The 14484-nt window shown below is 43.8% G+C and overlaps 1 protein-coding gene across 6 annotated transcripts in view; it reads left to right on the top strand.

The window, feature by feature from the left end:
- Nucleotides 1-14484, top strand: part of CELSR1 (cadherin EGF LAG seven-pass G-type receptor 1) — a 174361-nt gene that overhangs the window by 98235 nt on the left and 61642 nt on the right. For all 6 annotated transcript variants that reach the window (XM_026868159.1, XM_026868161.1, XM_026868162.1 and 3 more), the window contains exon 5: nucleotides 342-430. In XM_026868159.1, the coding sequence (XP_026723960.1) occupies nucleotides 342-430 (89 nt within the window). The remainder of the gene's footprint in view (nucleotides 1-341; nucleotides 431-14484) is intronic.

The following is a 14484-nucleotide window of genomic DNA, read 5'->3' on the forward strand; positions in this document are numbered from 1 at the left end:
ACCAATAGTTTCATTAATCACTGCTAAAATTTTGCTGGGGCCAAGGTTACCATGGGGTTTATACTAGAGTGCGTCTGGATTTGACTTTCTCAGCTCTGACAAGGAGTAGGCTTCCTTTTACTGACAAAATATCCCAGCATGATGCTCATCATATCAAAAAAACCTCAAAGTACTGCTTTTAGCAGAAATTTAGAAAAAATCATATACATTTTAACCTCACTTGACCACCAGCAATAGCTCTATCTACCCAATATCTCTCTATCTCTCTGTGTTTCAGTTCACTGCAAACTTAGCTCTGCATTAATGCTGACTTACTTTTTCCCTTCTGCCTGCCCTTGCAGGGGAGACAACCACTACAGTGGCACCATTCGTTCCAGGGGGAGTTAGCGATGGGCAGTGGCACTCGGTCCAGGTGCAGTACTACAATAAGGTAAGACTAATTGTGTTGGTGATGACCCTATTATGTGTAAAGCAATAGAGGCATGGGTCATCTAGCTCTGACCTAATGTATGCAGGTGACCTGAGTTTTATTTATTTAGCCAAGTACATTGCTACAGTTCTGCACAAATGGTACTGGTCTTGCTCACTTTGCCTGGGACAAAAATTCCCTGTGAGGGCTTTTGACTTTTGTCTTGGGAAGGCAAAAGCAGACCTAATACATTCTTTTCAGAAGTATTACCAGGGAAGCCTTCAGGTACTTGGAAATATTTTAGTTTTCAGTTCTTTAAACCCTCATAAGTGACAGTTAAAACAACTTATTCACTGATTTTGATCTTTTTTAAGAATTGTGCAGTGTAGGAGCCTTCAGTGTAGCAACTGCGAACCACTAGTGTAGAATGTTCTTGAAGCAAAGGAAAATTCTTCCCTATAACTGTCTTTTCTTGTGTAAAATAACAAGTTTAGCTAGCACAAGCTTCTCTGGTTTGGAAAATTTGGTTATTAAATGGCTGACACTTTTCAGTAATCAAGGGCTGTCTTTACTAAATCATTTTTGTCTGCTATATAGAAATATGTGCTAGAGAAATGCAAAAAACGTCATTGTATGCAGTCCGTGGCACTCAGAGGTGGGCTCTTGGGTCCCTGTCCCACAGCTGCACCCTTGGTAGCTGTCAAGAGCAGGTTCACTTTGAACCAAAGGCAGGGGCTTTGTGCAAACCAGCCATTTTGTGATGAACCAAAACGTGGGCTTTTAGGGTGTACAGTGTCACTGTTTACAGATAGATGTCAGAGCTCTTCTGTAATCTACAACAAAAATTAGAGAATTCATTTAGTTACTGAGAAGTGTTGCTTTTAAGTCTGACATGATAGCATTATGGGGAATTGGGTAAGGAAATAGAGGAGCATTGTTGGCTCTTAAAAAGGAAACAGGATACTGGTGTAGGAAGCTGAATGGAAGATGAAGGATTAAAATGATCAGCAAGTTCTTTATTTCTCAGCACTGCATCCTTTCATCACAGTTTGTGTGGCAGTTTGAATGGGAGGATTAAAATTTTCTTTCGACTCCTAGATAGGGTCTCCTAGCCTGAGGATATTTTATTAAGGAAATAAAAAAACCTTTTTTATTAGTTATTTTATATTAAGCAAAAAATTAAAACTTGTTTTATAAGTTTTGTACTTAATATCCTTAATATACGCTCCACTATTTGGAGCACAGAGAGATAGAAGAGAAACGTGGTGTGTCGCCATGCATGCATCTGTGGACACTGTGAGGCTCTTCCTTACAAACTGCAACATGCCATGTTTCCATAGTCTGTGTATTTCTTAATGAATCACTTTAGAAGAGTAAACAGCACTTGTTGAGACAGCAGAGGGACACTCCAGGTTTCCAGCTCCTTGGTGGATGAGGAGGGGAGGACACAGCTGCAGGAACAACCACTGTAGCAGCTCACTGAAGCGCTGCCGAGCAGATAAGGGGCCCAGGCAGCCCCACTACGCGCTTTAAAAGGCAAAGAGATCTGACACAGATGTTAAAAATAAACCCCTGCTTCATTTTCAAGGCTTGTTGCTGTTCAAGCAGACTGGTAGGTGCGCCATGTTAGCAACTGGTGTTTTCCTATCGTTAACACGTGCACCCTGTCATCATTTTCTTCTTCTGCCCCAGTTTTTCAAAGGGGAATGAATCAGTCTCTGCTGCACGGGAGGAAACTCAGGACAGACAGGGAGAGCAGAGGGCCCATGGCAGGAAACACCACTGACTTCACTGCCTTTGCCACTCACATGACATAAAAGTGATAAAAAGCAGGGTCACTGTGTGGAGAGAGCACTGTGCCCTTTGCTGTCCATGTTAGAGACAGGTCATCACCTTCCCCTTAGCAGTACTTATTCCAGCTTAAATGGATAAATTTGGGCTGGCAGAGGGGAGCTCACCATATGGAGTAAAATGGCACAAGTAGGATATGCTAACCTGTATGTATTTAGCATGCTCTCAGGACTTCTCAGCATGTCTGAGAATTGCATGTGTTGCATCAACTCTTCAGTAGTGAAAGAAGGAACGGTCACTGTGGGGCAGTGGCAGCCAGAGGCAGCTCTGCAGGTCTGACCACTGAGCTGCCCGCTGTGCCCTACAGCAGGGTTGAGCCTTCACCTCAGCTGTTAGTTCTTTGTAAAGCAGTTCCTTGGCTACTTCATGTTTTAACAAAGCTGGAAGTAAAGCTCCTCTGAGGAGGTTGAAGAGACAGAGATAATTTAAGGATCTGAGTTGTGCCAAGATAAATGGGATGCTATGTCTAAACTTGATGCAGCTAAGACGTGTATGAATAACAGAATACCCAAAACTCATGAGTTTGCTTAAATTATGTACTCATATTATTTTGCAGGTATTGCATCCTTCCACTCTTTCCAAAATCCTACCACAGTGTCAGGTCCTTATCCTATCACTACTCAGCCCCTTTGCTCCACTTGAACACTGCACTGTCTTCCTGAGCAGGTAGAGCTCCCCTGAGCCAGCTCCCTCCTCCCTGCCTCTGGCTCGTGTCTGATCCCCACCACCAGCCCTTTCTGCACTGCCCTTCTTCCTCTCTGCCTCCAGGTCACTCAGGCATTTTGCAGCAACACCCTGTCCCTGGCAGCAGAGCCACGGGGGCTACCTTCACCAGCATCCTCACGGGGCTCCTTACCCCTACTTCTGCTGTTTGTTTGGGGAGCTTCTGGTCTTTGCTCCTTTCTAGACATCTCCTCCCAATGCTGTCCATAGGAAATGGATACTTTGTCATCCCAGATACCGGTAGAGATCCATTTTATTAATTTGACTGTCTCACATTAAAAAGTCCTTAAAGAGGTATTCATACCTGTTCTTTCTTATCCTTCACTCATGTTGAGTTTCATCTCTCTCCATCTGCCCTTTGCTCCATCAGCAGGTTTTCTTTATTTAATAAATATGATCACGTTTGCCTATGCATTCATCAGTCCCTTCCTGTGTCACTTGTGTTACTCTTCTTATTATGTTTCTTATTCTTCTTACTCTGTTATTCCTCTTATTATTTGCACTCCTACAGCTGAGTGCTTCCAGGCTGCTCATCCTGCTACTGGGGTCATTACAGCTGTGCCTGTCCTTTTCCTACCCACCACTGTGTCCTTGGGCAGTGACAGGCTTCTTCGTGCTGGACTTTTTCCTCCTACTTTGGAAATGTGAGATGTGTTGGGGTGCAGATTGAAATAAATAGCAATTCAAAAATTTCCTACTGCGCTCACAGCAAGTGTTTGGGGTCAGGTACTCTCTTAGCTTCATTCTTCTTTCCCAGTTCCTTTTTTAGTTAAGCTCTTTAAAGTACCGTTTTAAAAACTAAGCTAGAAATTGTTCAGTTCATTTTGTTCTTTCTGCATTTGTACAGCATCTAGCAAGAAAAAAAAAAAAAAAAAGGTTTGGTCTTCTTTGGAGCCTTTAGATAATGCTATAATTCACATATGGAATATTAGATTTCATCACAGCCGAGGTTATTTTTTCATCTTTAGTTTTTGAGGAGAATGACTAACAGGCTTTGGTACATGATCTAAATCACTTCAGTCCAAAGCAAATTTTCGGTGATGAGTTTTTACAGCCCTGAAAGCTGTTCCTGCAATCCAAGTTGATTGTGGTCGGATATGACCAAAGGTTGAGTGGTTTTTGGCACCTCAGCTCTGTGAACGATATTTGGCTGAGCATCATTGGAACTTCGACTCCAGGAGTGGATAACTTGGATGTGGGGGGCAACTCTGGTGGGAAACTTCTACAGCAATTTCCTTAACGTGGCACACAGTTTGATGGTTGCTGCCACCCTGCACAAAGTCATTTTGGTAATAACGATAATGAAATGAGAAGTAAGTGGAGAAGTGACCCCTGTAAATTATTTTTTATCAGAAATGATGTGCTTGGCAATATTTAGTATTGTTGAAAAATGTTTTATAATTAACTCCGTATCAGAAGTGTCTCCTGCCACTTCAGGACAAACACTGGAGCCTCATCGGTAAGTCCAGAGGTGAGTCCAGAGCCAACTTTGTACCACTGTGTTTGCAGAGAAGGATCAAACCAATTCTCTATCACCTCAAGTCTTTGATGCTTTCTCACAAATCCTGTTACATGCAGGCACTGTAATACCTTGCAGTAATGAAACAGATTGTATCAGAGGAGGAAGGGAAGCAATGTTGTTTCATTTACCGTGTAGTGATGGAAATGGATTCTTCCTCCCCTGGTAACAGCTGGCACACTTGGTTTCAGTGGAAGTGCCTAAGGGAAGCACATGGATGGTGTTTGTGCTAAGGAAGTGTTGGCTCTGTATTGAATTTCTGAAAAACACCAAGGGGAAGGAATTAGTAGCTGTAAGAGAGCAGAAGTGAACTAGGAGAGTTTTATAACCATTCTCTTATTTCAGTTGTGTATTAAAAGCCTTGTCAGCTACCGAGTAGCAAGGTATCAGTTTACCTGTTAGCAGTGTTACTTGCAATTATAGATGTTTGTTGACAGTGGGGGGAAGGCAGGGAGGAAAGCTACTTGCTGATGCTGTTAGCTCAAATACGTAACCTGCCAGGATCCTGATCTTGTAGCCATTAAAATCAATGAGAGGTATTAAATTAATGGTGACCTACGTGTGACCTGCTTTCGCAGGAGATTTATAGAAATTCAGAAGGGGATTTTTAAAAATTATTTTGGAAAGAAAGGTGGGAGAAGAGGGAAGATTTCAGCCTGGCAAATAAAACTGATAAAAACCAGCAGAAACAACCTGCTGCTTGTTCACAGGATAGCTGGTGTAAGGGGCAGGAGTGATGTGAGCTGCTCTCTTAGCCGTAGTAATGTGCTCCCTTTCCACATGATGAGAGTGCAGTTATCCTCTGATGGAGTTTGGTCCTTATCCTTTGGCTCTTCTGAGCCTGTCAGCATGAGTGATCGTCAGTAGTTTTCGCCATGCCGATATGTGTTTGGAATAGGAGCAAAACCACTAGGCTGTTTGATTGTAATGATGCTCAATATCAGTAATATCACATGAACTATGTTGCATTTGTTTTACATACAGCATCGTGTATGGTTATAAGCAGTGCTTGGGACAGGATATTTTAATGAGCCCAGCAGTGGATAGTGTTTTTAATTAAGTGAAAATGTCAAGCCACTCTCCCAAACTTCTGATAGAAATGCAATTTTGTTCAGAATTTGAGATATACCATCAAATTTATGTTAATGTTTTACCTGACTCATTACCTCAGGGTAGAATTCATCATTTGGCACAAGATAAAAATGTTTTGGGTATAGACATGTTCCATTAATTATAAAGGGCATGTGCATGTATATTTATATACTGTGTATCTTCTACATATATACTGTTACTTATATGGCATCAGAGTTGCTTAAGGACATTATGTTCTGTAGGCAGAAGCTCCTTCTGCATCTGTTTAATGGACCACAGGATAATTTTACCTAAATGGCAGAAAACCTGAGAAGAGCAGAGAGCAACATACTATCACTGAGTGCCTGAATTGCCTTACAGTAATTCTGGGGGATGGAATGAACAAATCCCTGAATGACTCACAGAATGACTCACAAAGTAACGATTATGAGACTATAAGACCAGGCAGTGTGTGTGTGTGATCCTTCTCCATGATCAGGAGGTGTAAAACGTTGGGTGCCTCAGAGAGTGACTGTTGTAGTGGTCACTTGACCCTGCAGGCTCTTAGGATGAGATATTCAGGGCAGACATTACCCTTTTTCTATAACTGGGATATGGTTTCTTCTCATATTTGATAATCAATAGTTAGCTGCCAGTCTTTCACTCTTTCCTTGCATGTCTTTAGACTGAAGAGTGCTGTGGTTGCTGTTTCATATGCTTGACTGTCTTGAGAGTAGTCCACCCTTTCACAGCAGTTACAGTTAACAGGGACCTGCTGCTTTCCATCCCAGAGCCCAATCCTGCGTTTAGCCTGAAGACAGATGTTGGAGAAAACAGGCAAATTCTTCAGTTAGAGATAAACTTAAAAGAAATGAGGGCTGCTTAGGACTGATCTTTGGTGCATGGTGAATTCAAAGCACAGGAGGTGCATTGCCCTAAATCAAACTCACATATGCTTTTGAAAATCTCCAGCCTGTAGTAAGTGATGGTTTCTCTTGAGCTAACTGGCCTTCATCTGGGGCAAGCTGGAGCTTGAGTATCACCAAAGACTGAGCTAATGCTGTAGAGATTTAGCTCTCAGCCCACTCACACACTAGAATTTGCCAGTACCTTTCCTTCCCAGGGAGGATCTATCCCTCACCCACTGACTGAAAGCTGTTTCCAGGTGCCAAAACACCCTCTGTTTCAGTGCCAAGTCCCATGCTGTAATTGATTTTCTGTACTTTAGGTGCGTGCTGCAGCTCTCCCCTTGTGCTTGCTCAGCTGGCAGGTGAGTGGGTGGGAACACAGTGTTCTCCCTCGCCTGTGGGTTCCTCGTCCAAAGCTGATCCCAAAGGGTCATTTAACTGTGCCTGTACAGCTGTGCTATGGCACCAGTAGAGCTTACCATTTTGAGTCTGTATCCACAAATCCTCCATACTGTGGATCACTAGTAGTGCCTCAGACTGGCTATTGATGTCAGGAAGTATCATATGTCTGGGCAAAACCAACCAGTTCTGTATCTGGGGAGACCTCAGCGTGCCCATTGTGAGATCTGAGTGACGGCTCTCCAGTGCTGCCATACAGAGGTTGTGTGCCCTACTGGGCTCCAGACAAAGCTGGGGGCAGCTGAGGCTCTTGAGGGTGATGTGGATTTGGGACTGCTGCCAGCTCAGGTAGACTTGGGAGGAAGCTCCTTGCAACAGAGGAACAGATCCCATCTGCACTTGTGTGGGACTCAGGGGATGGAAGTGGAAAGCAGAACAGGGTCATGGAGGAAAAGACAGGAAGAAAGAAGCAGCCCTCGGCCAAATCAGGGCTTCATTTGCTGCTGTTCCTGTAGTTAGTCAGGCAGTATGTTGGTCAGAAAGTTGAATGTCATATGGGAGTTCTGTGAATATAGATGTCTGAAGAGACACAAATTGAGAGCATACCTATTGGAAGATAGTATCTGTCAATGCTGTTACTGTCAAAATAGAATGAAAAATATCTGCAGGTCTGTTCCAAACCACCCACCTTCACTCCATGCACACTTGCCACCTCCAAGTGCAATTTGTGTCATGTCCAAGTGTGCTGGTTTTTTTCTGGGACAGAGTTAATTGTCTTCATAGTAGCTGGTATGGTGCTATGGTTTGGATTTGTGACCAAAATAGTGTTGATAACACAGAATGTTTTAGCTAATGCCGAGCAGTGCTTACACAGCATCAAGGCCTTTTCTGCTCTTCAGGCTCCCTCGCTGGTGAGTAGGCTGAGGGTGCACAAGAAGTTGGAAGGGGACACAGCTGGGACAGCTGACCCCAACTGACCAAAGGGGTATGTAATGTATAACCCTCTATTATATAATATATAATGCCATATAATGTTGTGATCAGCAATAAAAGCTGCAGGGAAGAAGGAGAAAGGGGAGACATTTGGAGTTACAGTGTTTGTGTTCCCAAGTAGCCACTGTCCATGATGGAGCCCTGCTTTCCTGGAGATAGCTAAACACCCACCTGCCAATGGGAGGTGATGAATGAATTCCTTATTTTGCTTTGCTTGCATGTGCAGCTTTTGCTTTACCTATTAAACTGTCTTTATCTCTACCCATGAGTTTTCTCACTTTTACCCTTCCCCATAACACCAGGGGAGTAAGCGAGCAGCTATGTGGGGCTTAGCTGCTTGTCAGGGTTAAACCATGACCCTAAGCAAGAAAAAAGCACTTTACAACAGGCCTGGTGTTCAGCAACTTCAGGATAAAGGCTTTCTGTAGGGGACAGGAGCAAAGACCTTGAGATGAAAACTGAAACATTTTAAAAATTGCAACATTTACCTGGCAAACTTGGAGATGTAAAGGGTGGGTGGTTGTTGTTTGGGTTTGAGTTTGGGTTTTGTTTTTTTTTGAAGGGGGTGTCCTGTTTTCTAAATAAAGCAGAAAAATACAGCCTGTTTCTTTGCTTGAAAGACTTTTCTGCACAGGTGCCTTCCAGAACTCGACCAACTTCTGGTCTGGCAAAAGGAACAGTGTGAGTAAATGTACAGACTTGACAGAAAGCCCCATGAACCCACTGGGGTCCCAAGGGAGACAAGAGTGGGGAAGCAGCAGTCTTGCAGGACAGCTGCAGAGGTGTGGGAACAGGGCCCACCTGCAGATGCAGAAGGGACAGCTGCACACTGCAGCAAGGATGGCAAAAATTTACCTTAGATGTGTGATGTGTCTTGCTGGAGAGTGCCTTGTGCGTACAGAGCACCTGCTTCAGCTGACCACATGGAGAGCATAAGCTCTTGGGTTCAGTCTTGTACAACCCCTGCATTTTCTTATACTCTTACACACATTATGCCTGTCACTCATTATCAGAATTGTCTTTAGGATTATCTTTATAGCAAATCTCTAACATTCATCACTGTCTTTGTTTTACTGGAGCCTCTGTTTTGATTCTGGGAGCCTGGGTCGTGCAACTGCCTAGCAGTGGCCACAGGCAGAGGACTTCTGAAGGACTTGAGGATGCACACGCAAAACTTCCTTTTTAAAAACTCAGGTTCACCCCTGTTCTCCCACCCAAGAGCCAGCTGGGACCACATTTCATCTAGCCACCAGTCACTGTGACAGTGACACGGCCATACCCTAAAAGTCAAGACCTACAGGGCTGCATGCTGGGGTGCACACAAAATAAGAAATTCCTTCATGGGCACCTGGAAGCTCAGCAGGCACTTTTGTTCCCCCACCGAGGGCATGTTTAATCCAAACCCCTTGCATAAGCACAAGCGTCATGGCAGTCGCAGGCAGTGGGAGTGGTGCCTGTCTGTGTTGGAGAGGTTAATATAGCACTTTGTTTTGAATAGGGTGGGATGAAATACAGCAGCCTCTGAGTGTCTGCTGCAGAGACATGTGCCCCTGCGCCAGGTGCCTGTGGAGCTGGCAGATAGGTTATCTCATTTCCTTCTGAAAACACAGACCCTCTCTGATGATGACAAATTCACCTGTTGTGGAAACATATTCTTTATACAGGACCCATAATTGATTTTGCCACTTGGCCTTGAAAAAGAAAAAAGGTAGATATCAACATTTTAGTGAAAGATTGTGACAGCTGCGCCAAAAGAAAAGATGATACTGGTTACTGCTTTCTCTCCTATAAAGGGAACGAATTCTTGTTAGAAGTCCTGGGTTCATGGTGCTCCATGCCCCAAGGACTGACAGGCAAACAGGAGTATCATGCAGCAACTCAGCACAGGCTTCCCCATGCCACCCCGCTGCCACGCTCCCGTTCCAGCACGAAAACCTTGTTTGCTCAGCTCTCAGTTTCCCTGCTGAGCCTGCCAACGAGGCTGCCAGCGCCGCGGGTGATTTATGAGGCAGGCACATGCCTGCAGCTGAATAGGGATTGCCAGCTCCTTGGAGAAAAGCCATGTAGCTGCCACCAGCTAGGCATAACTTTTAGTTATTGGATGCAAGGTGAAAGACTTTGCCCTGAAAGTATCCAGGACACCATTCAGTATCATTTACTTCTAATCTGAATGGTCAGGAAAAGTGGTTGGCAATTCAGTTCTCAGATAGGTAGTATGTATTACACCGTGTGCCAGGGAGCACTTTTTGCACCAGAGCATGGTTGCCCCTGCCGAGTGCTGCGTTTTGTAACTCACTTGGGAAAGACAGACCCCAGCGGAAGTCAAATCGCCACAAATGCAATTAGTAAAAAAAGGCTGGGTATAACTTATGCAAATGTCTATCATTTGTGACATCTGAGCAGACATAATTGCGATCTGAGGGGAGACTTTCTGAAGTTAATCCTCCTGGTGGCTTCCAGACTAATTTGTTAAGGGATTGAGGGAGATTTTCTAAATAAACAATGCAGTTGTTGAAGATTATGATAATGCCACTGTTGATCAGATGTGAGCCACAGTTTGGATTTTGATGGCTCAGAGTGACTTGCTGTGTTTACAGTGTCCGTGATCAACACACGCCTGCTCTAGCATTGCTTGGCATTGTCTGGTAAAGAAAAATGCAGAACATTAATTGCAATGTTAAACAAGGGGGGGGGGGGCAGGGTACTGTAAATACTGAAAAGTTCATGTAGTTAGAAACAACCTACTTCTCTGGGCATATCTTTCCTGGAAGAAATACAATTTCATGGATTTGCATTTTCCAAACCTAAATTCATAATATCTCTAAGAAATGCCAATATAGCTTTTAAAGTCTCTCTCAAGCATGCAAGGCAGAAAGCGTGTTAAAATTTAGTGCTTTTAAAACAAATCACATATTCTTATTTAAGGTTTAGCCATATTTCTAATGTTGTCATTTCCTGATCACCCATCTCATTGTGAATATTCGGTAGTGGAAGGTACTGTAGGGTTATAGAGGCCAGTGGTGTCACAGCGAGGAGGAGGCAATGGACAGTGCTAACTTCCCGTAGAGCACTGATGGTATACTTTCCTTCTGTGGCATTTTCATGGGATCAGAAGTTCTGCCATAGCTTAAGCAGAGGAAAGCTTGCAGGACACTAAAACCACAGTCAAGTTGTTAGCTGTGGTTTTGAGAATGACTTATCTGTGGTTACCTGTGTAAGTGTGGGGCCTCTTCTTCACAGAGAAGGTTGCCAAGGTTTCTTCAGTTACACCAGGAAGAAAAGCAACTCAAGTGAAAAAGTCACTTTCTTTGCTAGCCACGACCAAAATTTTTGACCAGCACCCTGAGGGACTTGCATGTTTCATTTACTTTTCCACTCGAGTTCAAGGAGTTTTTGTTGAATCACCAATATTGTTAGCCAGATGCAGGTTATGATAGTTTTTTCACAACTTTCTTACAAGAACAAAAATTACTATATCAGCAAATTATTGTGCTTTTTGGTGATCAGGCTTGTATACTTGTGAATCATGCAGTAAGTGGTGGAGGCACATGTACAGTATGAGCGTATGAGGAATTTCTGGCTACGTATTTGTGTTAGTTATCTGTACTATGTTTTTTTGGTGCTAGTAGGCATGGCCATTTAAAAAGCCTAGCTATTAAAATGACAAGCAGCTAAAGGAAGGGAAAGAAACTAGATTTTCCATTGTTGAATACACGCCAGGGTTTTACGTTTAAAGTTCAAAATGTTTCCTAGTCAAACACATCAAATATGTTCCTCGTGTCTGAATACAAACCATGTCATTTCCTACATGCTCAGAACTCAGTTTTTAAAATGCCATGAGAAAAGGTAATCTCTGCAAAAATAATTCAGTTTGAGTCATTTCCTGGCATTCTGTCTGAAGATTCAGAGACTCCCATCCTTGCTGAGACCCAATTCATCTTCTTCCATGCAAATACAGTGTAGTACCATCAATGAAAGTCCTAGTCTAGATAAGACCATAGATTTGATATATAGAAACTGAAGCTTGACAGATTTTGATTAGAAATAATATACAGTATTGCTAATAGTGAATGTACATAATCTGCGTGATAATCTGCCCACAGTTCTGATGGTCTCACTGTCCTCTGAAATCTTTAAATCAAGCTAGTATTTCCTTTTCTAAAAGAAAATTTTAGCTCAGGTGCAAGCCAAGTTATTGAGGCAGGACTAACTCGGTGATGTTCTGAGGTTGTCTAAGGCAAAAGGCTGATTAAATATTAACATGAGTCCTTTCCGTCCATGAAATGTGGCAGGATTCTATGAAAACCCATCTCGAGCTCCAGCCTGCAGCATCCAAGGTAGGAAGCAGAGAGCCAGGAGGTCAGAAGTGTTGCTGCACATTTGCCCTGTTCTTATGGTCTTCCATGACATCATCTGCTCCTTCAGCGGGACTTTGGTCTGGCCCGCTAACATCTGAAAAGCACTGAAGGGCTACCTGGCTAATATTTACTTTTTCTTGGTCCTACTCAGATGTGGTTGCTGAGGCCTTGCAGGTGTTAGTGGGTGTGATCTGCCCTTGCAGAACAGGCACATGTGAGTCTGGACTTTAAAAGTCCCTCCCTGCAATTCCACTGATATTTATTCATGTGGATTTCAATTAGTAGTAATTGTTTATGTTGATTTTTTTTTTTTTTAGAGGGTAGAGGGTAAGTGTGAAGTGATTGATATCTGGGAAAGGAAATCAGGATTTGGCGGCAGAGCGACATTCCATTGTCTTGACATGAAATAACAAATAACTCTAAATCTGTGTCTCGGGAAATGAAAGTGTAAAGCAGTGAAAGTCATTTGGAGGTCATTGATATGCAAAGTTTGTCCTTCTGCCCAGACCTGAGTGGCTCAGCTCTCCCTGACAGTTTTGAGAAGTCTGTTGGGCAGCTGGGGAAGAGGAGGGCAAGTGTGTACCCATACTTTGGCTCTTTCTCTCCTCCGGCTGCCTTTGGAAGTGTTGTTCTCACAGAGTTTGCAAACACCACCTGAAGACACTCATTGTTGTGGCAGTGATTTTTTATGCAAATGAAAACAGTAACTTTTCAGAAACCATCCCCAGGGTTTTCACTCTGCAGGGAAAGTAGGGACCATGTAGTGTCAAAACCAACCCAAGCCTCTGCTCTTCTGGAAGCCTCATCCTCAGCAAGGCTGCTCAGTGCTTAGTCCTCTTGCTCCTCCCAAGACTTGACTTGTGTGCACAGTTACAACGCTGCCACTTCTAGGTCTATGCCCACCCCAGACCTGAGCTGTGTCTCAGCTGCATGGCTTTCCTCATGGTGTGGGGCTCTCAGATCATCCTGGGGAACCTGGCACCCAATGGTGCTGCTTAGGCCCAGGTATGCTCAAGATGATTTAACACCTCCATGCAGTAAAACTCCTTGGAGGCTTAACATCACCTCCCTAAATGGTGATTTTCAGCTTCTCCTGAAGGCTGAGGGGATGCAAGGGACCTCTGTGAGAGCTGGCAGAGTCTGAATGGCTGTTGGGCTCATCATAAGGCCCTGAGGACAGTGCTTGAAGGCTTGTGCAGAGCTGGTGGAGTCATTGAAATGACACCTCAGGAATTTGGTGCAAGTTCTTTGAAGTGCACTGTTATCTCCATTTAATCACACAGTAAATCTACATGAGATCACTGATTTACAGTAACCCTTCAGGTATTTTGCATCTGTCTGTGTGGTGAAAGGAAGCAGCACTTTGCAATTACCTGGCCATGCAGGGGTCTCTGTGTACCAGGACAGCCTCACAAAGATCCATCCATGTCAAGGGTGGCCCATAGAGCAGTGTGGGATTCCTGGATTTTACAGACACAGTTGTGTCCCCATCACCCATGCTGAGTAGCAGTTTGCTTGGCAAGATGTCACCAGGCATGAGTCCAAGGAGGAGGAGGAGGACTTAGTTGCTGTGAATAAGTGTCACACTGCTATTTCTAGGTATTTCTTGGACTCTGACAGCAATAACATTTGCATCCTGGATGCAAAAGTCATAAAACATACAAGATTTATATAAAGGTGAAAATATTTGAGATGATACTTTGGCAGGTAGACAGGGACAAACAGGAAAGGGAGAAGGGTTTGCTGAACTTTGAGAGGAGAGCATGTGAAGGTGAACAAGGATGTTCTTCCAGCATCCTTCATGTGTTCTTCCAACTCTCCAAGGATGCTGGAGGAGCACCCTTGTTGGTGGAAGGGAGGGAGGCAGCAAAACATGCAGAAAAAGTGTTCAGAGGGCAGAAGAGGGTAGGGAGAAGGTGCACCAGCCACAGGGGCAGATCAGAAGTGAGAAGAGGGCTGCAGTGGGTGGATGAGGGGACCTGCAGCAGCAGAGCACCATGGTGAGTAGTGTCTCCCACGTGGAAAGCTGAATGTTGTCTTGAGGAGTAGGCATGGTCTCTTGGCAGCCAAAACAGGTCCTTTTTGCTGTGTCACTGATTCAGCATCAAAGACTTGAGAAGCATCTGGGAATACAAATTGGAGGATAAAATTTCCATTTGAAGACAGGGAAAACTCATTTTTCCTATCAGCACTACAGCAGCCCTTGCCAAAATGAGTCAAATCCAAGTATAAACTTTTTGTAGGAGCTGGACA

The sequence above is a fragment of the Athene cunicularia genome, assembly GCF_003259725.1.
Source record: "Athene cunicularia isolate RWA chromosome 1 unlocalized genomic scaffold, athCun1 chr1_part2, whole genome shotgun sequence".
NCBI classification, from domain to species: Eukaryota; Metazoa; Chordata; class Aves; order Strigiformes; family Strigidae; genus Athene; species Athene cunicularia.